This window comes from Camelina sativa, chromosome 3 (assembly GCF_030686135.1).
Source record: "Camelina sativa cultivar CO46 ecotype springtype chromosome 3, ASM3068613v1".
In the NCBI taxonomy this organism is placed as follows: domain Eukaryota; kingdom Viridiplantae; phylum Streptophyta; class Magnoliopsida; order Brassicales; family Brassicaceae; genus Camelina; species Camelina sativa.
Genome location: NC_141882.1, coordinates 26,021,434 through 26,048,497, shown reverse-complemented (window position 1 = coordinate 26,048,497; position 27,064 = coordinate 26,021,434). Strand labels below are relative to the sequence as shown.

At 39.2% G+C, this 27,064-nt stretch overlaps 3 protein-coding genes across 4 annotated transcripts; 1 reads left to right on the top strand and 2 right to left on the bottom strand.

Annotated features, from left to right (window-relative positions):
* Positions 1-1,592: 1,592 nt before the first annotated feature.
* On the bottom strand, positions 1,593-12,768 carry LOC104777769 (protein TIFY 6A-like). Its single transcript, XM_087506800.1, has 7 exons — positions 12,448-12,768; positions 3,016-3,188; positions 2,765-2,918; positions 2,602-2,675; positions 2,170-2,386; positions 2,020-2,080; positions 1,593-1,933 (listed from the first exon to the last, which is right to left on the bottom strand). Exons 1-7 carry the CDS (start codon positions 12,521-12,523, stop codon positions 1,828-1,830), a joined length of 861 nt encoding a protein of 286 aa, XP_087362926.1. The 5' UTR covers positions 12,524-12,768; the 3' UTR covers positions 1,593-1,827.
* A 1,861-nt stretch (positions 12,769-14,629) lies between these two features.
* LOC104777767 (putative serine/threonine protein kinase IRE3) lies at positions 14,630-21,691 on the top strand. Of its 2 annotated transcripts, none has more exons than XM_087506810.1 (18): positions 14,630-15,555; positions 15,638-15,702; positions 15,882-15,993; positions 16,076-17,434; positions 17,531-17,703; positions 17,920-18,163; positions 18,302-18,394; positions 18,471-18,611; positions 18,700-18,792; positions 19,011-19,197; positions 19,500-19,585; positions 19,831-19,919; positions 20,150-20,201; positions 20,287-20,343; positions 20,452-20,625; positions 20,725-20,802; positions 21,241-21,362; positions 21,452-21,691. In XM_087506810.1, exons 4-17 carry the CDS (start codon positions 16,502-16,504, stop codon positions 21,325-21,327), a joined length of 2,487 nt encoding a protein of 828 aa, XP_087362936.1. In that variant the 5' UTR covers positions 14,630-15,555; positions 15,638-15,702; positions 15,882-15,993; positions 16,076-16,501; the 3' UTR covers positions 21,328-21,362; positions 21,452-21,691. The 2 variants fall into 2 exon arrangements, with proteins under 2 accessions (XP_087362936.1, XP_010500380.2); XM_010502078.3 differs by having other exon boundaries at positions 15,811-15,993.
* Positions 21,692-22,817: 1,126 nt separating this feature from the next.
* On the bottom strand, positions 22,818-25,356 carry LOC104777766 (putative inactive receptor kinase At1g48480). Its single transcript, XM_010502077.3, has 2 exons — positions 23,830-25,356; positions 22,818-23,670 (listed from the first exon to the last, which is right to left on the bottom strand). Exons 1-2 carry the CDS (start codon positions 25,190-25,192, stop codon positions 23,078-23,080), a joined length of 1,956 nt encoding a protein of 651 aa, XP_010500379.1. The 5' UTR covers positions 25,193-25,356; the 3' UTR covers positions 22,818-23,077.
* Between the last annotated feature and the right edge of the window lie 1,708 nt (positions 25,357-27,064).

Genomic DNA, 27,064 nt, shown 5'->3' with positions numbered 1-27,064 from the left:
GCACAATCAGCACGTGAAAATATTTTTTTACGTTGGGAAAAGAACATTGATTACGTATAAAATAAAATACGGCTGAGCATGGACATGATGTGTTAGTTTGTCCGCTTTTAACATAATCTTGAAAACATCAATATTTTCTAAAACCAGACACCTCCAAGAAGGCGAGACAATAGCTTGAATTTTTGAATAACCTCTTCTTGAGCCGAAACTCATGTTCTTCTTTCATTCTCTGTGTACATTAATTAGATAACTAAAGGTAGCATAAATAATTTTGATATTCATATATTACCAGCATGGTTCACACATGCTTAAAAGTTTTATTATTATAATTTGAATGTTTTAGAAATAAAATATTTTAGTCTTAAAGAATTATACAAATGACTTCAAATGCATTTGTGTTCTAGAGTATAATTTTTTCTACTTCTTGATTAATTGCATTTGGAAAAGAAAGTTCTTTGTTAGATATTTCTATTTTTTTATTACGTACTTTATATCTATTGAACATCATTTTAATTGCTTGAAATTAGTAAAGAATTTAATAACCATCACATTATATTTTCCAAAATTATGCTATTAATATTTACTATTTAATAATCAGAAATATTAATATTAAATTCTTACTAATTTGCAAAATTATAATGTTATGGTAATTATTTAAAATATTGATAAATGATGTCTGGGCATTCGGTTAACCATTCGTTTTTTTCTCGGTTGTATTCGGTTTTGGTTATTTTGGATATAGTAATATAGTAACCATTTGGATATTTTAGAAATTTTGGTTCGGTTTCGGTTCGGTTAGTTAAATAGGTAACCATAACTAACATAAATTATATTAAAATTAACCAAATAAACCTAATATAACCAAAACCAACCGAATATAACCAAAACTAACAAAATATACAATAACAAAAATACAAAAAAGGGAAAATTATTTATTCAGTTTTACAAAATAGTATTTAACTTTGTAAATTCAAAATAATAACATTTAAATATATTGATTATTTAAAATATTTAATTGTTTTGAATCTAGAAATAATTTATATTTTAAGTTTATTTTATAGTTTTTCATAATATTAAATATATAATATTTGGTATCTTCTAGGTTTTCGGATATTTTGGTTAACCATTTAATTATCGGTTTGGTTTCGGTTAGTTTGGATATAGACTTTTACTAACCATTCGGGTATTTGAAGAATTTTGGTTCGGTTCGGTTTGGTTTGGTTTTTTCGATTTGGTTTCGGTCGGTTATTTGGTTATCAGTTATTTTGCCCAGCCCTATGCGAGATTAAAATGTTATGGTAATTATATAAAATATTGATAAATGATATCTATATATAATTACTAAAAGGACATTGCATAAATGTCAATTATATTTTTTTAGTATAGAAATATCATTTAAATTTAGTGAATATAAAAAATAATGTATGTACTTTTGAGAAAAATGAATTAAAAAAATTTAATAATTGAAAAGTGATGACAGATGTCATAAATATATGCTGCCAAATGTCGTCGTGTTATGAAAAATTAGGAGAAAATCTTTTCGTATTTATATAATAACTATTATTGGAATAAGAATTATAAACAAAGTAGACTTCACCAAAATCTTGAAGAGTCTTCTTATCTTAATGTTTTTGTGCGCATATACAAGAACAAAAGTAAAGACAAAACCAGACAGTTTCCGAAATTTAACTTATAAATTGCTTACAAAGCACATTCTACCAAATCTGAAGAAACAAAAGCTATAACTTAGTCTACAAGATACAGATACTTAAAATAGCAAGAGGAAAAAAAGAAAAAGCCTTTTAGAACCATGACGGGATATTGGTCTTAGCGCTGATGATGAGCTGAAGGAGAGCTTAAGAATTCAGACATTAGTGTTCTACAGTCTATTGTTGACTTGTTGTCTACGTAATAAGGCGATACGTTAATGACCCTGCAAGAAAACAAAAGCAAAACAGAATACATGTGTTGATCACACTTGATCACTGTGAAGTAGTGAATGATCTTGTAGCTTACTACTTTTCTTTGCGTTTCTCTAAGAACCGAGCCAAAGATGCTTTGCGCGTTTGCGGTAAACCCACTGTATTCGATCATACATAGCAATATCAAGCTGACATAAAAATTTGACGACAAAATATTATTAGGTTATCTTAAGACTTCATTGTCAACCTGGTGGAGCCATATTGGAGGCATCGGTTTGGTTGTTGCACGTGGATACTAAGCTCGCCATTTTTTGTCTTGGTACAAGTCCAGTGATTCCGTTGGAAGGAAATAAAGTTGGAGAGTAAGTGGTCGCAGGAGAGTGATGAACCGGGTTTTGAGGTTTAGGCATTGAAATCGGTTTAGCCTGAGGTCCATTTCTGGCTAGCAACATGATAGCTTGGGCCTATGAGGGACAAATGAAGAATTAAGAAGACTATTTTATCAGATAAATGAATCATTCACCTTCTAACTGGAACCAGATAAGAGGTTTTTCTGACTTGAGCCTATAATTAATGTTAACAACACACCCACTAACCCTAACTTGTTTCATTGACAGCTTAGCTTCCAACGTTGAAAGTGGTCGAGAAAGTAATGTATATTGACATGGGGGAAAATTACCTTTTCAGGAGATATGTCTTGGTAAACAGATACTGAACCGGCATAAAAGATTGTTAACTGATCAGGTGGTGACCCTGTAGGATTTAATGAACATCTGGAACAAACAAAAAAAAGAGTGGAGCTCGAGTCAACTACGGGACAACTAAAGAAGTTGTGTCTCTACGTAAAGAAGAGGAAGATAAAAGCATTGCGTTCCTAATATTGGTTGGAGCAGGAAAGACTGAAACTGGAGGTGCTATGGTAGGAGATCCTCCCAAAGTTTGGTCGTTCAAGAAACCGTTGATGAAGCTTTTGCCTCCCAAGAAAGTTTTCTTATTCTAGATACCAAACCAATTGCCAAGTTTTTTTTTTACAATTAAGGTCAATAAATCACACTTAATAAATACAGTTTGTTTTTCCAAGAATTAGCCTAACCTGAACTGAGCTGTAGTAAGTTCTCCGGTTTACATCAGTTTCACCACAAGGACGCAAATGGTCACTGACTGAAGTTCTACACCTGTCTTGATGGAATGTCCCAAAAGAAAGAATCCGAGGAGCAGAACTGCTTTTGCTTGAGAATGACCACTCCATCATACCTCTACTTGGGGCTGAAACATGAGCAATATGTCTCAAGAACACTCAAGATCAATGCTAAAGTGGACAACTCTTATCTAAGTTTGAAACGTCGCAGATGAAGGGAAAGATTCACCAACAATGAAACAAATCTGAATAAGCTAACACCTTGGGGAATATAAGGATCATACAAATACTTCACAAACACAATATATTTTTTTTTTTAAATACTTAAAGTTGAGATTCATATTAAAGTCCAAACACACATGACAATCCCAACTACCTCCAAGAAATTGCACGTTTCAGAATATAAAACAAGACAAGATGAAACGATCTGACACCAAGTGGTGTCGATCTACACTCCACCTGCAACTGCGATCCGCACGAAGCCGAGAGTTGAATCTCGCTTCCCAATCTCTTCCAAATCGTCCAATACTCAAAACAACACAAAACAACAACAAACAGGCAAGAACAAGGAAATCAAGGGCTTAGATTAGCCATGGTCATGCACTCACCTCTTTGCAGGAAGATTCTGAACCACAGCAACAAATCCCACCCTCCTAACAAGCCTCTACCTCCTTCCTAGCCTTGGATCTCTCAAGAAACATCAAGGAATCTCACCAATCTCTCTCAAAAGCTCAAGAACTCGCTTTTCTCCATTTTCTCTCAAAAACCACAAAGCGGCAGACAAAAATAATTCCCCAAAACCCTTCTGGTCGACAATTCCCTTATATATCTCGGTCCAATGGTTTTTTCTAAACCAAACTAGTCCAAATCAATAATTAAATCAATCTGGTCGAACCAGAAATAAGTAGTGTCGACCGACACCCACCCCCAAAACGTAGAGTTTTGGTTCGCGGGCGTTAAAATTCTCCCCCACCAAAATAGATTCGTCTTCGAATCTCGAACAACACTCAGCCAAGGACTCATGTGCTACCGACTCCACGGCCCGCACTCCTCTGAACGATATACGAAAGGTCACCTCTAGGTGATAGACTCACGCTCTAGGCGTTATTTGCTCTCGACTTTTGGACTTTCCTTGTCTGATAGGCCTAAACCTTGAGTTTTTATTCGCTCTTCATCAGACCTAAGTCTGCATGCCATAATGTTAGCTCCTCATCGAGCCTAAACCTGCATGCCATAATGTATAAGGAGAAATCCAATATTCGTCTCTCGGATCGTCACCCTACAGCGCGCCTTCGGATCGGCATCCGAAGTCAATATACCAACCACACTCCCAAGCCACAAAGTATTAGAATATGGCGGTACTAGGAGAACCGAAGTCCCCCAAGAGTCGCGAGCAAACAATTCTGAACACGTCTGAGTCCTATCCCTATCCAGGTTTCCTTCACGTGGCTCGCGTAAGCCAACACAATGTCTTACCAACCACATATCCCCTCACTGGAATACCTCATGACCACACAAGGATCATCACACTGCCCCTCGGGCCACCACGAAGGCCAAACAAATGTCCTAAACATGACCGCTACAAAGGCCAAACAAATGTCCTAAACAGGACCGCCACCAAGGCCAAACAAATGTTCTAAACAGGACCGCCAACAAGGCCAAACAAATGTCCTAAACAAGACCGCCACAAAGGCCAAACAAATGTCCCAAACAGGACCGCCACCAAGGCCACTCATCCCGAAGGACCGTCACGAAGACCATCTGTCCCGAAGGACCGCCTCAATAGGCACCCTGGCTAAACAGCCCGCCACGAAGGCCACACAATTGGCTAAACAGCCCACCACGAAGGCCACACAATTGGCTAAACAGCCCGTCACGATGGCCACACAATGGCTAAAAAGCCCGCCACAAAGGCCACACAATGGCTAAACAGCCCACCACGAAGGTCACACAAGCCCCTCCAAGGCTTTCCACCGCTAAAAAAAAGGATAAATTCTAAATCACATAAAACCTTTCATTTTTAGACTTTCCACTTCCGGAACTTTCCAATTAAAGAAACTTCTAATTCAGGAAACTTTCCTCCAAAACACTCCCTTGCGGAAATTTTGTACCCCAAACACCACCTCATCTTGTTACTGAGTCGCACAACCAACCACCCCAAGCGACCGAGTAACAACAGAGATGAGCTTGAATACTCCATTCCCGCTCCAGCCACGGACTACGACTAGGACCAGGCTAGACAAGTTCAAGTCGCGACTTGCTTCTCGAACCACTTCTTGAACCTTGCCTTCATCCTCGCCTCTGGCTCCCAAGTCTGCTCCTCAACACCATCACAGTCCCACAGGACTCTTATCAAAGGAATCTTCTTCTTCCGAAGTTCCTTGATCCTCCTCTCGAGAACCCTCACAGGTCTCGCCTCCAAAGTCATGTTGGGCTAAAGATCCTCAGGGATCTTAGCCAACAACTGGTCATCCTCACAGAGACACTTCCGCAACATACACACATGGAAAACCTTATGGAATGGACGCATAATCTCAGGTAACTCCAGTCTATATGCCACTGGTCCAACTCGCTCAATCACTCTGAACGGACCCATATACCTCGGACTCAACTTAGTCTCAGTCAATGACCTGTTTGGACCCCGCAACATGGCCATCTTGAGGTACACCCTATCACCAACCTGAAACTGAAGATCTCTCCTCCTCCTATCGACATAACTCCTCTGCCGATCCTGAGCTTCCTTCATGTTCATCTTGAGAACCCGAATCTTCTCTAAGGTCTCCTGAACATAATCTGCCCCGTACATGCTCCTCTCCCCCACCTGAGTCCAGCATAACGGTGTACGACACGACCTCCCATAAAAAGCCTCATAAGGAGTCATGCCAATACTCGCCTGGTAACTGTTGTTATAAGCAAACTCTACCAAGCTCAAGTGATCTGCCCAATGGCCACCCCAATCCAACACACACATCCTCAGCAAATCCTCCAACGTCTGGCTCTTCCTCTCTAACTGTCCATCTGTCTGGGGATGATAAGCTCTACTCATACGCACCTTAGTGCCCATCTCTGCCTGAAATGCCCTCAAGAACACCGAAGTGAACTTGGAATCCCTATCAGACATAATACTCGCTGGCACTCCATGCAACCTGACTATCTCCTTCACATACTTCTTAACGAAGACTACTGCTCCATCAGTCTTCTTAATGGCCAGAAAATGTGCCGACTTAGTCAACTGGTCCACAATGACCTAGATAGCATCAAACGTTCTGGACACTGGCAAACCAACCACGAAGTCCATAGTAATCATATCCCACTTCCACTCTGGAATTGGAAGACTCTTCAGCAAACCACCGGGTACCTGATGCTCAGCCTTCACTAGCTGGCACACATCGCACCTCGCAACCCAACTAGCCACATCCTTCATCCCGACCCAGTGATAGTACCTCTTGAGGTCACGGTACATCTTAGTCGCTCCTGAATGAATAGAGAACATGCTCGCATGAGCCTCTCTCAGGATCTCCTGCCTCAACTCCTCATCCTTAGGCACACAAATCTGCCCATGCACCATAATAGTACCATTGGCCGAAACCTGATACTCGGAATCAACATCTTTTGAGGCATTCAACAGCCCCAAATCCTTCTCCTGAGCCAACCGCACTCTGCTCAGCAGATCTGCCCTATCAGCTGTAATCAAACCCAACGGTTCCTGAGAAACCGCACACAAACTCAATGCACTGATCACTCCTACCAGAGACTCCATCTCCTGCTCCTGAGCCGAAGCCGCCCGCTTCCGACTCAAAGCATCTGCAACCAAGTTAGCCTTACCAAGGTGGTAGGCTATCTCCAAATCATAATCCGCCACGAGCTCCATCCACCGCCTCTGCCTCAAATTCAGCTTGGGCTGAGTGAATATATACTTTAGGCTCTTATGATCTGTAAAGACTTGTACCTTTGCACCATAAAGATAAGATCTCCAAATCTGCAGGGCAAAGACTACAGCTCCCATCTCCAAATCATGGGTAGGATAGTTGTCCTCATGCTTCCGCAACTGCCACGAAGCATAGGCAATCACCTTCCCATGTTGCATCAACACACAACCCAAACCAACTCTGGATGCATCTGTATACACCATATAGGGTTCCCCCTGCTCAGGCAAAGCCAACACCGGAGCAGTAGTCAACATATCTTTCAGGCTTGCAAAGCCCTCCTCACACTCCTGTGACCAAACAAAAGGAACATCATTCCCTGTCAACTTAGTCATAGGTCGTGTTCTGCTCACAAACCCGTGCACAAACCTCCTTTAGTATCCTGCCAACCCAAGAAAATTCCTTATCTCTGTGGCATTTTGCGGTCTAGGCCAATCCCTGATAGCCAAAATCTTCTCCGGATCTACAGAAACTTCATCTGCAGACACAATGTGACCTAGAAAACCCATCTCACGCTGCCAGAAAGTACACTTGCTCAACTTAGCAAACAACTTCTGCTCACGCAGCTTCTCCAGAACTGCTCTCAAATGCACTACATGCTCTTCAGGACTCTTAGAATAGACCAGGATGTCGTCTATGAAAATGATGACAGACACGTCCAGAAACTCCTGAAACACGCTGTTCATCAATCTCATCAACGCTGTTGGCGTGTTAGTCAACCCAAACGGCATCACCACAAACTCATAATGTCCATACCTCGTCCTGAAAGCAGTCTTCCTCACATCTGCCTCATCTATCGGGATCTGATGATAACCCGACGCCAGATCTATCTTGGAGAACCAAGTAGCACCTCTCAACTGATCCAACAACTCATCGATCCTCGGAAGAGGGTACTTGTTCTTCACAGTGACCCGGTTGAGACCTCTGTAATCAATACACAAGCGGAAACTCCCATCCTTCTTCTTAACGAATAACACCGGCGCTCCCCACGGTGATACACTAGGACGGATGAATCCCTTACTCAACAGATCCTCAAGCTCCTTCTTCAGCTCTGCCATCTCTGTTGGAGCCATCCTGTAAGGAGCCTTGGATAACAATGTCGTCCCTGGTTCCAGTTCAATCGTAAAAGGATCTGACCGGGAAGGTGGTAATCCCTGCAATGACTGGAACACATCCTCAAACTCCTCCACAACCTGAATACTGCTAACCGTAGACTTCCCCACAGACTTTGGCATCGATATAGTAACCAAATAAGCCTCACGGCCCTTCTCGATCATCTTCCCAGCCTGAATGGCCGAGATCACGAGACTCCCCGAAGTCGGTCTAATCCCCTGAAAAACCAACTTCCCTCATGAGCGCTCAAACTCCACTCTATCCCGATGACAATCCAGATGAACCATATGCTGATGCAACCAGTCCATCCCCAAGATAACGTCATACAACTACACTGGGCTGATAAGCAAATCCGCAGGCCAAGACTCTCCCGCGATCTGAATATCGATACCTCTCGCTCGACCAATAAGCCTCAGGAACTTGCCTCCAGCAACTCTGACAACTCTTGCATGCTCTCCGGGATCTCCCATGATAACCGCACTGTCTGCACACTCCGGGATAATGAAGCTATGAGTAGCTCCAGAATCAAACATAATGTGGGACTTAAACCCGCCTACCAACAAGGTCCCTACACAAACCTCATGTGTTGGGAACCTAACACTTTATCACAGGACAACATAAAATCTGAAATTACTAAGAATTCACAAAGATACAGTAACAGAAATTATACTTGTGATCGCCCCAGCACTGGTTCCACCAATCTCTGCAGTCGTGTAAACCCGTGGCGCCTGCTCAATCCGTGCCACCTGCTGCCCTCCCAGCTGCACCTGCTGCAATGCTGCCACTACTACCGGCTGCAACTTGGGACAATAGGGCTTGATGTGCCCTGGCTCCCTGCAATAGTAGCATACACGATATGCTGTCGACGTGACACTCCTCTTGGGACAGCTAGCAATCTTGTGATCCTTGCTCTCACACCTGAAGCAACTCGCACCACTCGACGTCTGCCTAGCCTCCCACCTCCTCTTGGTTCCCTGCGCAGGCTTGCCGCCCTTGCTAGAACCTCCCTGATGTTGAGCCTTACTAAGCTGAACTACTGGGCTAGCCGCCACTGACTGAGCCCGGATATCCTCCTCAATCCTTGATGTAGTCTCAACCAGCTCTGCACGCGAAGCATAACTCCGCCCCCTACAGTGAAACCTCAAGTCATCATGTAGGCCCTTAAAAATCTCCTGATTTGAGCCTCCTCAGACTCCATATCCCGACCCCTGTACTTCTGAAGTCGACTAAACTCCAAGTCAAGCTTCCGCACTGACCGAGTCCCCTGAGCTAGCTGAAGGAACTGCACCTCCAACCTATCCAGTGCCTCCCTAGGGAAATAATTGCGGTTGAACTCCAAGACGAAGTCAGCCCAAGACATCTCCCTCTGCACTCTCCTGGCTGCCACAAAACTCCATCACAACTGAGCATCACCAGTCAAATAGTGGACCTTAATGTCCACCCAAAAGTCCTTAGGACATCTCAGAGTATGGAAGTTACGTTCCACACTCATCCTCCACGCATCGGTAGGATTTGTACCTCCCGAAAACCGCTCGGTACCAATACGGCCCATCTCAGTCAGCATGCTGATATAACAAGAATGGACCCCCACATCTACAGCCACTGGCTGCCGCTCCTCCGCCACCACTGGTGGCACTACCTGAGCCTGAGCCGGTGCCACAGGTGGCAACCGCTCTAACAACTGTGCCAGCAAACCCGCAAGGTCAATACCCGGGACTCCACCCACTGGGACACTGCACCTGGGGCCCTAACATCACCGGCTACTGGAGCATCAACACCGCCCCCTCCGGGCACACTCATGGAATCCCCCTGGACACCCTGCGACTCGCCAACACCCTCTGCTATCACACTCTGGTCCACAGTCTCACTAACCACTAAGACTCTGCCCCTACCACGACCACGTCCGCATCCATGACCACGTCCGCGTCCACGACCACAACCAGCAACAGCATCCTCTCTAACCATCTGCACTACCCTGAGCAAAAGGCTAAGCACACAATAAACATAACACATAACAAAACTCATCGTGGAATCACACTGTAGGCTCGAAGAAGATGTTCTAGGACTCCATGCCACACACAATTGACTAACTCACATAATCAATCAAGACATGCAACACAACAGAAACCTAGTGAACCCAAACCTAGAACCGTAAGGGCTCTGATTCCAAACTGAAACGACCTGACCCTTTTTTTTTAATAATAAATAATAATAATAATAAACTACGACTAGTGGTCTCATACCCACTAGTCACCTAACCACAATCACAAACAACCGCGGAATAACAAATACCAATTAAATAACCAACAAACCAATATCCAATAATAATCCATAATAGAATAACCAGTAACCAAACCTAACCATTCCAATATCAAACAACAGGAAACAAGAAACCGGCAACCTAACAAGTTCTAAAGACCCAACTCTAGCAACCTAGCAACGCCAGACAACAATCAATCGAGTCCCTAGAACATCTCCCTCTCCATTGCCTTGATTCCACGATCACACTTTGCCTTTACCTGCACCACAAACACAAATTGAGATGCATGAGTATTTGATAAATACTCAGTGAGGCAATCCTCTCATCTACTAGGCTATACACACAATCAACAATGATCCAATGTTCCAAACAACCAACAAACAAAACACACAAACCAGAAAAACGAACATCGTCTCGCTGGAAGGGAGGTGTCGACCGACACCAGCCTAGTGTCGACCGACACTGGCATTGGTGTCGACCGACACTACCCCACAGTGTCGATCGATGTCATCTTGCTGGTGTCGACCGACACCAACTGGTGTCGATCGACACTCCACCTGCAACTGCGATACGCACAAAGCCGAGAGTCGAATCTCGCTTCTCAATCTCTTCCAAATCGTCCAATACTCAAAACCCATGCCGGAAACTTCATTAGGAACCTGTATCAACCAATCCCCATCAAGAAAACACACAAAACAACAACAAACAGGCAAGAACAAGGAAATCAAGGGCTTAGATTAGCCATGGTCATGCACTCACCTCCTAACAGCAACGAATCCCACCCTCCTAACAAGCCTCTAGCTCCTTCCTAGCCTTGGATCTCTCAAGAAACAGCAAGGAATCTCACCAATCTCTCTCAAAAGCTAAAGAACTCGCTTTTCTCCCTTTTCTCTCAAAAACCACAAAGCGACAGACAAAACTAATTCCCCAAAACCCTTCTGGTCGACAATTCCCTTATATATCTCGGTCCAATGGTTTTTCCTAAACCAAACCAGTTCAAATCGATAATTAAATCAATCTGGTCGAACCAGAAATAAGTGGTGTCGACCGATACCACCATGGGTGTCGATCGATACCCACCCCAAGACGCAGAGTTTTGGTTCACGGGCGTTACACAAGAACTATTGAATTCTCCGTAGTTAGGTATATCATTCATCCAAATTTGTAATTTGAGCTAAAATTTACACCCAACATGGTTCTAAGTTAATCGATCAATTAGTCTACAATTGGAAAGAAAAATAATAATATTAATCAAGTCACAAACTCACAATCAATCTTGGCTTATATTTAAATCATGTATGGATGATGGATCGCATATATTTTGGTTAAACAATTCAACTTGCATTTGTTGTTAAATCCTCAATCGTCAGCCGGTCGCTATTTTAATCCGTTCTTTTCCCAACATTTCACGTCTTCGTTTTTTAAATATATATAGAATTTAAGTCGCTTAAATTAATAAAACAATGGCATAAACTTTTCAAAAAGAACAACGAGGTAGTGTTTAATTTCATTCTCAATCTCATCCGGCTAACTATAGAAAAAAGATAGAAAAAAAAATGAAGAAAACTCATAGCTATTGATCAGTTTTGGTAAGAAACAAAATACAGCATCATCTATACTGCCGGCTGTTAGAAAATGGAAAAAAAAAAAAAAGGAGTTGGAGAACACTGATCAACATCAACAACAGCTATAGAAACTGAAGCTTGTATAGTTGTATTTGTACTCTGCAAAAAGTAATTATCAATAACTTAAAAAAAACTAATGAAAACAAATTCACGAGTAGCTAGAGTAAACTGTAAACGTATATATGAATTTTCAAACAAATGATGACCAAAAACATGCTTTCATCGACTATATACGTAAAACAAATTATAAGTTCTGGCTAACCTAATATATGTTTCTTTTCATTCGTTTGCCGAGAGACAACATGACAATAGAAGTCCCAAGCAAGGATGTAAAAATTCAAACTTCAACAAGACAACCCCCAAAAAAAAACCTAATCGAGTACGTCTTTAACGATAAAGTGTTCCATAATCAAAGCTATGATTTATAAGTAGTCATAGTGAGAGGGTTTGGAAGAGGAATTACCTAAATCTTGGTTAGTTTCCTCTTTCACAGTTTTCGGATATAGATTTGATCCAACCCCGAGAAAATCTCTCTCCATCACGCAGCTCGTTGAGAAAACCAAGAAACGATTAATAAGCTTTCACAGGAGAGAAGAGTCGCCGGATCAGAGAAGAGATCAAGAAATGATATAAACGACTAAAAGAGACTTTGGAGAAAAAAAATGAAAAACGTGAGTTGAAGTAACACACACCGCCGATTATATAATTTAATTTTCTCCTAATAATATACAAATCATCCCATGCGATATATCTAAGCTCTGCTTTCCTGTTCCGGAATAAAGACTTCCAGTATTAGAAATTTAATCATTGGACGTAGAAATCATATTTTAATTTATTTATATTTCAAGTATACTAAAGCTTAAAGCTGCTGATAAATCAATTATTAATATGAAACGTTCTTCTTAAATTCAAAGAGGGCAAACACGAAGTGCATTGACTCATTCCCTACTACACAACATGGTAGTAAATTAATTATGTAGTATAATACTATAAATAATATGTTTAGACAACTGTTAAAATATTAATCTTTTTTTGTCGAGAGTTCAAGTTTCAACTATACCTCTTTTCAATTCTGTAATTTGTTTAATGTGGTTGCCAATTAACCATTTGAGCCACATATACTTGTAAAAGAACGACCATGAACAAATCTACTATCAAAATTACACTTAAGCCAAAAAAAACCCATCTCATGTCAAAAAAAAATCCATTGATTGCCTTTTGTCTCTTTTGCCATTTCTGTCTACACATTTCTAAATAACTTGAGCGAAGGTATACGAGTAAACAATATATGGTTTATTGTTTCCTTCTTTTGAGTTTTGACAACATTTCATGTCAAAGACAAGAAAAACCCATAAACGAGTTACAATACATATATGGTTTATCCAACCAAAAATGTTCTTGTTATAAGTTGAGTTAAGACCACCCGATAAGCATAGCCATAGGAAATGTCTAATCTCTTGAGCACTTTGCAGTCTTCAAGAAATTAGAGATATTTTTTTTTTAATTTAATGTTAAATTATATTCAAAAGAAAAATATGTTGTTATAATTAACCACACTTGGAAAGCCTCATCATAACCAATACCAATAGCTAAGAGCTAATCTAGAATTTGATTATCTTTTTATCTGCATTATTTTAAAATGGAATGTTGTACATTATTTATAAAGCTATAGAAAATATTTCAAATCTCAACGGTAATCATAGTTTGAACTTTAGTAATTACTCAAGTATATATACAAAACAAGACATGCTTATCATTCAAGGAAATTATTTTAATATCAATCATTAATTATAATTTTTACTTTATCAACTCAAATATTAAAATAAAGGCGCGAAATCTCCTCGAATTAATTAAAACTATAACTTTTTAAAATTTGTATCTAGCCACTATTAAATATATCAAGTATCAACAATAAAAGAGTTCTAAAATTAGTTAGATTTATTCATTCAAATATAGAAAAAAATACTGGAGAAATTATCTTATGATAATAAAAAACTATAGCTTTAAAAAAATTATCTAACAAAATATTACTTGTTCATGTGATTATATCAAATCTCAATGGTACTCAAAAGTTTTAAATTTGTATCTAGCCACTATTAAATATTTCAAGTATCAACAATAAAATAGTTCTAAAATTAGTTAGATTTTTTCATTCAAATCTAGAAAAAAAATACTGGAGAAATTATCTTATGATAATCAAAAACTATAGCTTTAAATTTTTAATCTAATAAAATATTACTTGTTCATGTGATTAAATCAAATCTCAATAGTTTTGAAAAGTTTTAAATTAGTTGGATTTATACATTCAAACATAGAAAAAACGCGGGAAGTCTCTTCTTATATCAATCGAAACTATAATTTTATAAAAAGAATTTTAGTGATGTACCAATTGTAATTCGAGTCGAGTTGAATATATCAAATGTCAACAGTAACCAGAAATCTAAAATTAGTTAGATTTGTTAGTTCAAAAATACAAAATTACCGGCGAAATCTCGTAATAGAAAGAAAATTTTAAAATTTTTTTGTATTTTTTTCTCAACAAATTAAAACTTTACAAGTCACACAATAAATTCATTTATGACAAAATCCTCAAGAAAAAAAAAAAAAAAAAAAAAAGAGTGTTCAATGTTCATCATAGTCTTATCAACCCTACTCATATAAATAAGAAACTGCAATCCCCTCTACTCTCATATATAAATGTTTTAATCTTTAGTTGAAAGAGTCATTAAACGTTTAATCATTATATAGTCAAAGCTGCGTCTTTAACAGGTTTGACTAGTTTATCCCTAATCTCTCTTCGTTTTTAATTAAGCTTATTAAACAAAAAAGATTAGCTTCGCACTTAACAACAGTTACGTCCATCGTCTTCTTCGTCGGGTTCATCGAAAAGCTTCGTTTTGAAAATTTCTCAAGGTTTTCTCGAAACGGAGATTGAAGATATTAAGAGAATTTGTTCTTTCGAATTGGAGATGGTGTTTGGAGTTTTGCCGTAGCTTGTTGTGTTGTAAGGATTAGGTTTTTTGAAATCTCTCCGCTTGGGAGAAGAAATTTTTAAAAATGGTGTTCAAGAGTAAACTCCTCTTCTCCTCGAAGAAATCGGGATCTTCTAGTCCCAATAACGCAAACAGTCCTCGATCCTCCGTTGGCTCTAATTCTCCGGTTGGAGGATCCGATAAGAAGAAACCGAAATCGAATTCCAAAGACGAGACCTGGAGCCCTTATCCGAAGAAGGATGGCTCATCAAAGGGTAAAGAAGTTAACTCTTCTAGTCCTGGAAAATCGAAACTGTCATCTTCAGGTTCTGAGGCGAAGAAGAAGCCACTTGCTGAAACGCCTATCATGGCTTCGTCTCTTGGTTTGAATCGAATCAAGACGAGGTCTGGCCCGCTGCCGCAAGAAAATTTCTTCAGTTTTGGGAATGATGATGAACTTCCGGTCTTACCGTGTTACAAGTTGTCCAAGTTTGATACTAGTTCGGGTAGTGGCAAGAAGGAAGCTGGGAGTAGCAAAGCTGATCACAAATCTCTTGATATTGGAACGCTAAGAAGCAGCAGCCCCGCTTCGGGAAATGGTATGGCTAATACTTCTTGCATTTTATCGTGGCACCGGTTGATGTTTCAGTTCTCAAGTTTGTTTTTGATGTTACTAAGCAGGTCAATTGAAGGTATTACCTAGCATATCTAGCCCTGAAGGAAGCTCAGGAGTTTGCACCCCAGAGGTATTCCTTTCTCTTTTACCCGTTAACGAAAAAAGTATGTGTTATGTATATATATATAAATAGACAGTTCTAAGTGACCTTGGTGACTTTGATGTCTATCTTTTCTAGAATTCATATGAATTGGAAAAAAAAAGTGTGTCAGAGTCTCCTCATTATCAAGCCTTACTTCGTATGACCAGTGCTCCAAGAAAGAGGCTTCCTGGTGACATCAAGAGCTTTTCTCATGAGCTGAACTCTAAAGGTGTACGGCCTTTTCCATTTTGGAAGCCTCGATGGTCAAATAACGTGGAGGTAGTCTTGACGCTCCTGTTTTTTTGTATTAATTTCATTTAAAATCTGTGCAGTGCTTTCTCTAATGATTTGTCTTATGCAGGAAATCTTGAATCTAATTCGAACAAAATTTGATAAAGCAAAGGAAGAAGTAAATTCGGACCTTTTTGCATTTGGTGGGGATCTGTTGGATATTTATGATAAAAACAAAGAAAGTCATCCTGAGTTGCTAGTAACAATTGAAGACTTGTTGGTTTTGGCAAAGGTTTGTGCTAAGACTACTTCGGGAGAGTTCTGGCTTCAGTGTGAGGGCATAGTACAAGACTTAGATGATAAACGTCAAGAGCTTCCCCCGGGCGTGCTCAAGCAACTTCACACTCGGATACTTTTTATCCTTACCAGATGTACCAGATTACTTCAGTTTCATAAGGAAAGTTGGGGGCAGGAGGAAGATACCGTACAACTATGTCAGTCTAGAGTCTTGCATCCTGTTGATAAAAGAGTCCCCACTGAAGAAGTTAGGGACGGGATGGGTTCAAGCACTGCCAATAACTTAAAGGTACCATCCACCCAGAAAGCTTATAGTCAGGAGCAGCGTGGTTTGAATTGGAACGAGGGCTTTGTTGTTAGTCCAGCTCCTCTCTCCTCTCCATACAATGAAATGTCAAAGGATTCTGAATCGCCTGCAAACATCGATAAAATGTCATCTTGGAAAAGACTTCCATCTCCAGCATCGAAGGGTGTAAAAGAAGCTGCAGTATCTAAAAAGCAGAATGATAGCAAATCTGAACCTCCACAGGTCGTTAAAAACCGAGTAGCTATGAGTGATGATATGGCTGTTTTTAAGTTTCCAGAAAATCTTCAAGAACATATGTCCAAGCATCCGCACAATATTTGTTGGGGTTATTGGGGAGATCAGTCATGTATTTCTGAGGAAAACTCAATTATTTGCCGTATATGCGAGGAGGAAGTTCCCACCACCCATGTGGAAGATCACTCTAGAATCTGTGCATTGGCTGATGTATCTGACCAAAAGGGTGCGAGTGTTGATGAGCGGCTGGCGGCAGTTGCTGTAACCCTTGAAAAGATAACCGAGAACTTAACACAAAAGGATAGCCTAGCAGTAGTAGAAAGCCCAGATGGTATGAAAATATCTAACGCAAGCTTTAGCGAAGAATTTGATGTTCTCTCCCCAAAGCTAAGTGATTGGTCGCGAAGAGGGTCGGAGGAGATGCTTGACTGTCTTCCAGACGCTAATAATTTAGTTTCCATGGATGATATGAGATGTTTACCTTCAATGTCATGCAGAACTCGTTTTGGTCCCAAGTCTGATCAAGGCATGACTACTTCATCTGCCGGTAGCATGACTCCTAAATCCCCTATTCCAACCCCTAGACGCGATCCAATTGAATTGATATTAGGAGGCAAGGGTATATTACATGACCAGGATGATATTTTACAGGTTTGTGATGGTTCTGCTCTATCTTCATATCTTCCTAGTCTTTTGTTATTGAATATGCGCACTGACGAATAAAGCCCTGGATAACTGATGATGCAGATGAGTGAACTTGCTGATATTGCAAGATGTGCATCAAATGCTATTCCAGTTGATGATCAATCTATTCAACTCTTACTTTCTTGTCTTGAAGACTTGAGGGTTGTCATTGAGCACAGAAAGTTTGATGCACTTATAATAGAAACTTTTGGTACACGCATAGAAAAGTTGATACGGTGAGTTCCTCCTAGTACCACTTTTGTCTTGAATATATATTTTTTGGTTCTCACCCAGTGCTGTCTTTGCTTGAAAATTGAAATGCAAGTGTTCTGGTCTCCAGAACTATTCTTTTGTCAGTTGAGGCAAGAATAGCTCAGGCTATGAATCTATTGAATGAATACTTTTTCTTTGCTTTGTTCAAAAAAAAAAAGTACTTTTTCTTTATTGTTTAGGGAAAAGTATCTTCAGCTGTGCGAGCTTCTGGGTGATGAAAATTTTGATCTATCAAGCACCATAATTGATGAAGATGCTCCTTTGGAAGATGATGTTGTTCGCAGCTTGAGGACCAGCCCAGTACATCCGCGGGACCGCATAACCGTAGATGATTTTGATTTTGTAAAAGAAATTAGTAGGGGAGCTTTTGGGCATGTTATCTTGGCTCGTAAGAAAACTACAGGAGACCTATTTGCGATTAAGGTGTTCCAAAATTTCAGTTCGTTTTGCTTCTATTACTTTTATGAAAGATTTTGTCTGTGCAGTAACCCTGACTTGGTTACCAAAATCAGTCAAACTGTTTTTCTATATAATGTTTTTTGGGGCTGCCATACTCCGTAGGTTCTAAGGAAGGCAGATATGATCCGCAAGAATGCTGTAGAAAGTATACATGCTGAACGAGATATTTTGATCAATGCCCGCAATCCTTTTGTGGTAAGCTGTTCTAGCTTTAAGCATATTTTGTCCTCTGCTGAGATTTCTCATGCTAACGTAACCTTCTTTTTACCAGGTTCGATTTTTCTATTCTTTTACTTGTAGCGAAAACCTGTATCTTGTGATGGAATATCTTAATGGAGGGGATTTTTATTCAATGTTGAGAAAATTTGGTTGCTTGGATGAAACTAATGCCCGTGTATACATTGCCGAAGTTGTAAGTGTTGAAGGCTCTCACAGATCATGCCGTAATAACAAGTAATTTATCTAGATGTTGTGATTTAGTGTTCGATTATTCGTGTCAGGTCCTTGCTTTGGAATATTTACACTCCGAGGGTGTTGTGCATCGTGATTTGAAGCCTGACAATTTGTTGATTGCCCATGATGGTCATGTTAAGGTAATACAATAACCATTTGGGAACTTGTATTGAATATATCAGGCCTTCAGAATGTTTTGTTGATTTCATGAAATGTGATGATCTGGCGATTATATAGTCCTATCTGAATCTCGTAAAACCCACACGGATAATTGGCCTCTGCATTTATAATCTGTATATATTATCAGAACCATGCTTCCCTGTAGACCTTATGGCACCGTTTTGTTTCGTCTGAGCAGTTGACAGATTTTGGGCTTTCTAAAGTTGGCCTCATCAACAGCACAGATGATCTTTCTGGTCCACTTTCCAGTGCAACGTCGCTGCTTGTGGAGCAGAAACCAAAATGGCCAACGTTGGAGCATAAGCGGTCTGCTGTGGGCACTCCTGATTACTTAGCGCCAGAAATTCTTTTGGGGACAGGACATGGTGCATACACATTTCTTTCTCATCTTGTTGTTTGCTACTCTCTATCATTCCAACTTTTGAGTAGAAATTGGTGCTTGGTTGAGATTGTTTATCTAAATAACAATGTGTGATATATCAAGTTGATTTCAGTTCTACTTATCTGGTGGTGGTTTAAGTAGAAAGCTCGAATACGTAGCTTATTCCCAACTTTGGGTTCATACTAAATTATGTTCTGCTACCTGTCTGACTATAGTTTCAGATATATAATTTTTGTTATGACATACCAAAATTGTAAAGACTGATATATTTCCATAAATGTTCAGGTGCAACCGCAGATTGGTGGTCTGTTGGTATCATTTTGTATGAATTCATTGTGGGGATTCCACCCTTCAATGCTGACTATCCTCAGGTCAGTGACTAGATATTGCATCGTTCTTGTAAGTATTTTGTTAGAGGAAATAGAGGTTTCTCAAGGTTCTAGAAACTGTTGTTATAATTTTGGCTGGTCATCAAATGTCATGTGTTTGGTATTGGCCTCTTAACTATCAAACATTTCCAGTTAGCATCATTATATGTTGCTAGCTCATATTTAATATCTACTCTCACTTTCCAACTCCCTCATATTTGATCTGCATCTTCTTTGGTGGGTTTTAGCAAATATTTGACAATATTCTCAACCGTAATATACAATGGCCTCCTATTCCTGAAGATATGAGCCATGAAGCCCGTGATTTGATAGATCGGTATGTGAATCTCCTCTGTTCAGATATATGCGTAGTGAGAATAGTCTTTACTAAATTTATCAGCAGCTCCGTTGTAAACATTAAGAAGTAACCCTTTACTTCTCATGTTTTGTTCGAGTTATGATTGAGTAAATGCCCATTTTAGTGTTTGGTTCAAGATCAGCTTATAACCCAATCGAGAAGAAGACAAGTATAATTTTCTGTAACACCGTGTCATGTGCTTTATCTAGGTTATTAACGGAAGATCCTCACCAGAGACTTGGAGCTAGAGGGGCAGCTGAGGTGACATTTATGTCTTTTTTCTTGGATGCCTGGTTCTAGTTTATTGTAAATTGTGTGTAGTGATGAAACAAATATCATGACCCAGGTCAAGCAGCACATCTTCTTTAAAGACATAAACTGGCATACTCTAGCACAGCAGAAGGTGAATTCATTTATCTTTTGCTGTTAAATTCGTAAGATTTGCAAAGCTCATACTCATGTTTTTATTCCTTTTCTTTATTTTAGACATCTTAATGCTTGTTTTTTCTAGGCTGCATTTGTGCCGGATTCAGAAAATGCTTTTGACACAAGTTACTTCCATAGTCGCTACTCGGAGAAATATCCGGATGAAGAATGTTTATCAACCAATGAGAATGAAGATTCTAGTGATGGTGACAGTTTGAGTGGCAGCAGTGGTCGGTTGAACAATCATCACGACGAGGGGGTAATATCTGCTGATCCACTCTCTTTCCCCCCTCAGAAGTATTAACGTTAAATTTTTAGATGTATAAAGTCCCTGAATTGGATCAATGATGGTATGCAGGTTGATATACCCCGCGGACCTGCGGAGTCTGAAACTGGTGTCTCTGAAAATTACCCATTCAATAATTTCTCGTTCAAGGTATTGTCTCATGACTTTCTTCCTAAGATACCTTGTTACCCAATTGTACGATTGATCATAGTTTTATACAGTTGTAGAAAAGTCCCTAGCAACTTTCATTTTAGAATTGAGATCTTGCTGCAAACTTTATTAGTTATAAGTTGGGTCCTGATAAAAGTTGCAAAGATGGCTTTGTATGAGTATCACCTCAAGTAAAACATAGGCTGTTAGCTTTATAACAGACTTGCAGAATCCTTCGGCTATAGATCCGAGTTTGGGTTGAGGCTATAGACTGCTAGGTCATGAACGTGTGGGCTGTGCTTCTACCTAATTCAAGTCAATAACTGGCTTGTAGTTTGTACCATTATGGCAAGTGATTCGAGTAGCATTTGAAACTGGTGTTCTCAAGAGAGAAGAACCAGTTTTAGTATTCTGACTCGCTCTTTTTATGGTATGAAGAACCTCTCGCAGCTGGCATATATCAACTATGATCTGATGTCCAAAGGTCACAAAGATGAAACCCAACCAAGTTCGCATCGAAGATAGCAAACAAAATGAACATAACTTATTATTCTGTACATGTAAGTCAGTCTTCATTGATTTCTAGATTTGTGGTATCCATAACAATCTGATTTTTGTTTTGAGTTAACTCTTTCTCTTTCTGATGCAGAGACAGGAAGAAATACAGAAGCAAAAGGGAAAACATTATTTGGTCGCATAACGCAGCCGCATATGTGGTTATTGGTGTTTTGCGGTTTGATATTCGTTTGGATTTGTGGTTTTAACATATTTATGTACATGGCTGAGGCTATTGCGTTCCACCTTCACAGAAGGTTGTGAAATGTTGTCTTAAGTAAACCAAGTGAAAAGGGATGTCAATGTTCATTATTAAATATTCTCAATTTGTCTCTTTTAGCATATTTTCATTAGATTCTGAACAAGAGACACCATTTCCAAATCAAAGTTTAAAAACCTATCATAATTAATGGACACAGTCTAAACTTCTTAAACCCATACACAGTTAGCCATTGCGTTTGCGGTTTTCTAAAAGTGTAGGCAATTAGCAGCCGCATTAACCGCAAATGCATGCATAAGAGACCACGTCTATAAAAAAGATCCTTTCATAAACCCTATTTTCGGGTAGCACAATAAATTAGAATCATCTCTGTCTCTCAAATCTCAATGTCCTCTTATCTCTCTCTCTCTCTTTATGGTCCCTCTCCTCTAATATCATGTGTGTACCATTGGGACCTCTGTAAAAAGAGTCATACAATTATAGCAGCCTTAGTACTGTTACAGTTGCACCCATTCCTACCTATTTAAACCTTTTGCATTAAATGCTTTACTATAAAGCAGCCAATGTTTGCTAGCCAACCATTCTTCACTCATAGTAGTGGTGTTGTGAAAGAGAAAAAAAAATATATATATTCCAAAATTCGGTATACTTAATTGAAGAGTTGTCCACATTTCAGTAATAGCAAATTTGGCATTGATTCATTCATTCTATAGATCATGTGTTAAGTGTTTATTTTTGGGTATAATTAGCTGTCTCTCCATCGGAACTAAAAATTGGATGTGGGTCTCTGTGACAGCAAAAGATAATTTATATAGCATGTTCTTTATATATAACATGTTGACGAAACTATTAGTATCAATAAAATTACACATAACTTCCACCACACCACACCGTAATAAGCTGAACAAGTGCTAAACAGGCGAAACCTAAACAACTAGTTTTTAACTAATTTTTCATTTCGAATGATCTAATTTTGTTTTCGGATATAACACTATTCTCTGGTGGATAAAGCTAAAGTGTACAACAAACCTATCAAACGCATCAAATCTGCCGGAAAAGGGCGATCCACAAGTGGCCAACCAAATATATATTTTAAATCCAAACAGTTTTGTATTTTTGTTCGACAAACTGAATACAACATTTTCACAAAACACTGACCAACTGCGTTTGCCACTATATACACAACTTTACATTACGATGTGAAGTCACGAATATGATTATAGCATAAGAGACAAAATGATTAGCAACAATTTAGAAAAGTAGATTTAAGAAAAGAGAAGCAACAACAATAATTACAAAAATCACCACCAAATCCCTCACGCCCAAACACAACACAACTTCAATTGCCAGCAGAGTTAACCACTAAAAACCCTTCTCCCTTTTTGAAAAGTAGGGTCAAAATTTTTAAATTAAATTAAAAACCCTTCATTTCTGATTTTTCCCCCAACCATTTCATTAAAATTAAATAATTTAAATTTTCAACAATTAAACATTTTTGACTTAATCAGCTTCGTCCACTTGGTCTGAATAAGGTCGCAAATTCTCCATCTTCCTAACAACTTCCGACATCTCCGGCCTCTGGTCCGGATGCTGTGACGTACAATCAAGCCCTAGCTGCACCATCTCCGCCATCATCTCTTCTTCCTTCGTCGCCAAGCTAAGCAACTCCGAGTCGAAAACCTCTCTTCTCCACTCATCTCTCGCCACTGATTTGACCCATCTCGGCAAATCAACTCCTTCCTCGTTCATCACCGAGTTTGAAGGAGCTTTACCAGTGATCAGCTCAAGCAACACAACTCCGAAGCTGTACACGTCACCCTTCTGCGACACGCGTTTTGGATCTGTTACTTCTGGCGCACGGTAACCCGTAGCACGATTCGGATTTGTTGATGATGATCCAACGAGCTGGGCTAAGTCAAAGTCAGAGATTTTAGCATGGTGGGATTTTGTTAAGAGGATGTTTGAGGATTTGACGTTGCCGTGAGAGGTCGTGGTGCCTTGTGAGTGAAGGTAGTCTAAGCCACGAGCTGCACCAATAGCAATTCGTGATCGAACGTCCCAGTTTAGTGGACTCCTTCCCGCTCCTCTGTTTCCTGTAAACAGACCAAAGACATTTATAGAAACCAAAGTAAACAGAGCAAAGCATCCAATGCTAATTCAATTGAGACTAAGCAGTAAAGCTATTGTAAATGCAAACTAAATCTTCAAGAACCCTAGATGAAGCCTATTAAATGGTTTCGATGTAAACTCACCATGTAAGAGAGCTGATAAGCTTCCCATAGGCATGTAGTCATAGACAAGAAGCTTCTCATCTCTGCTGAAATAGTAAGCTCTCAATGGCACCAAGTTCTCATGATCCATGGCACCAACCAATTCAATCTTCTCCCTAAACTCTTTATCAGCCATCATCACATCCTTCAGCCTTTTAACCGCAACAACCGTCACCGCGTCAAGCACCGCCTTATACGCCGTCCCAAACGTTCCTTTCCCCAAAACCTCCGCTGAAGCTCTCAGCAGGTCTTCAAGATCGAAAACTTTAGTCGCATTACCAAAGAACACAAGCTTCTTCGTAGCTGGACCGTTAACTTCTCCAGCTTTTGAGTTTCCTGTCATCGCCGCCGCTGCAGCAGCCGACACCGAGTAGACGTTTCCGTTATCCGCCGCTTCTTTATCGCCGGGAACCTCAGTTTCTTGCTGTTTAATAGTTGAAATGTCAACAGCTCTTGATCTCTCATTACCCTTTTTCCGGCAAAGCGCCATTAGTATCAAAACAATCAAAGCGAAACCAACTACACATCCGATCACAATTCCGGCAATAGCTCCACCGGAAAGGTTGCTCTTTTTCTTCTTCTCCATACTTCCTTCAACACTTGGAGGTGTTCTGTTTCCACCAGAAGAAGGTTGGCTCGGTACAGTTTCTTCATCAGGGCAAAGTTTAAGAGGTTTGCCACAAAGCGAAGTCTGTAGAAACGAATCAGACTCAAACCTCTGGAGATTCTTAGGTATAGATCCGTTCAACGAGTTATTAGAGACGTTGAACTGAACCAACGGTAAATCTAAGTCAGGGATTGAGCCAGAGAGTTGGTTGTTCTCTAAAAACAGAGTCTTGAGCCTCGTGAGGTTCGTGAAACCAGAGGAGATCTCTCCGGTGAAGCTGTTGGAAGCGAGATTAAGCCTCACGAGGTTTGTAAGACTGAACAAAACTTGAGGTATCTCGCCGGAGAATCTGTTTCCTTGTAAGTAAAGGTGTCGGAGATTTGTTGAAGTACTGAGATCGTTAGGGAGTGAGCCAGAGAGAGCATTGAGACGAAGGCTGAGTGTACGGAGCTGAGTTAAGTTACCGAAAACACCTTCCGGGATGTTTCCGGAGAGAGCAACGCCGGGGAGATGGAGGGCAGTGACTCTGTTACTCTCGCATTTGACGCCGGCCCAGTTGCAAGGTGAGGTCTGTTTGATGTTCCAGCGATAAGTACGGCCTCCGACGGCGGAACGGAGAGAAAGAAGAGCTGTTCTGTCGGCGCTGAGATCTTGTGTTGATGGAAGAGGGAAAGAGAGGAGAAGGGTTAAGAGAAAAACAGAGAGAATCGCCATGGACGAGTTGGGAAAGACTCGCATTGTGTTGTTGTGACGAAGATTCACAAGAAGAAGAAGAGAGAGAAAGCTTAAAAATGAAAACTTTATTATGAAGAACAGAGAGAGAGAGAGAGAGAGAGAGAGAGCTGTAAAAAGGAGTGAAAGCAGTCAACAGCCTAATCCTCTTTTCCCATGTTTGTTTTCTTGAATTTCCTCTTTTAATAGTATCATTATGTTTAATAAAATTGGTCAAAATTCTCTAATTAGCATTCGTCGAAATATTCTTTGATGATTTAGCAACCTACCTACTCGTTTAATTGAACATTTCACAGAGTTAATAATAGTACTAAACTATGGAGTATACGATTGGAGTTAGTTATAATTATTAGTATATACAGTATATAATTTTGAAAAGGGTTTTTCGGGGTTTTAGTACGTTTATACAAGTTAATTAGTATTTTGATACAATTACTATTTACAAAAGAAAAAAGATGGTGGTGTGAGATAGAGAAAAGTAGAGATAGAAATAATGGTAGGATATTACAGAATAACCCTTGGATTTGAAGGAAGTTAGAGGAGAGATGGTGGAAGCGGAGGAGAAGGAGAGAGAAACATTTCTATTTCTATATATATATTATTTTTTATTTTTTTTCTTTTTTATCGTATTACTTTTTTCCTAATTATTCTAATATTTATTAATATATTTTTTAATTCTATTCTTTTTTCATATACAAAAAATCTTTGTTTTTTTCTTTATAATTTGATATGTATTTTGTTTCAATGATGTCAAATATGTATTTCATATATATTTTTTATTAACTATTTTTCAATTAACTATTTTATCTTCTGTACATTAATATTTGTGTACGGTTTAATAATTCATCATGTTAGATAGATTCAAACCGTACTCAAATATTGCTAGATGGTGTGAATCTATCCAGCATGTTGGATAGATGCAAACCGTCCAGCAAATATTTGTGTACGGTTTAAGTCATCAAACATATTGGATAGATTCACATAGTCCATAAATATTTGAGTATGGTTTAAACTATCCAATATATTAGATAGATTTACGCTGTCCAACAATATTTGAGTACGGTTTAAACCAACTAGCATGTTGGATAGATTTACACTGTCCAGCAATATTTGAGTACGGTTAAAACCATCCAACAATATTTGAGTACGGTTTAAACCATCCAGCAATATTTGATTACGGTTTAAACAATCCAGCAATATTTGAATACGGTTTAAACCATCCAGCTTAATAAGGTTTACGGATACAAAAGAGGTATATAATATATTTAAAAAATATTAAACAAAATTCATATCAAATTGTAAAGAAAAAACTATAGATTTTTTTTGTATCTAAGAAGTTTTCTAAAAAAAATTATATTAATTTGAAAAATCAAAAAATAAAAAGAAAATGAGAATAATTGTACAATAACATGAAATGTAATTAGTAAGATTGTTGAATGGCAAAAAAGTCTGAGAAAATAGTCAAACAGTGTTAAATGTGGATTTTTCTAATTGTAAATAGTGAATTTATCTTCTTCCTAATTATCCTTGAAAAATGTATCATTTCCAAATATCTCTTTTGAAAATGGGTGGGTAGAGAGAGTTGGTAGGACCGTAACATGTTAGAAGATGATCACATTCACAACCATATTTGCCTACATTAAAGTTTTTTTTTGAAATTAAACTCTTCGTTGTGTGTCTGTCTCTGCCACTCTGTATTTTACAGGTAAAAAAAAACGTCTTTAGTTTTGTTTTGTGTCTAAGAAAATTCTCGACATTGGTCTACTGTCCGGGACCATTATGTTTAGATGATAGCATAATTAAGTTTCGCATGCGCATATGTTATCATATATTTGATCTCAAACGTAGAAACTATAAACCAAAATATTTAGTTTAGGG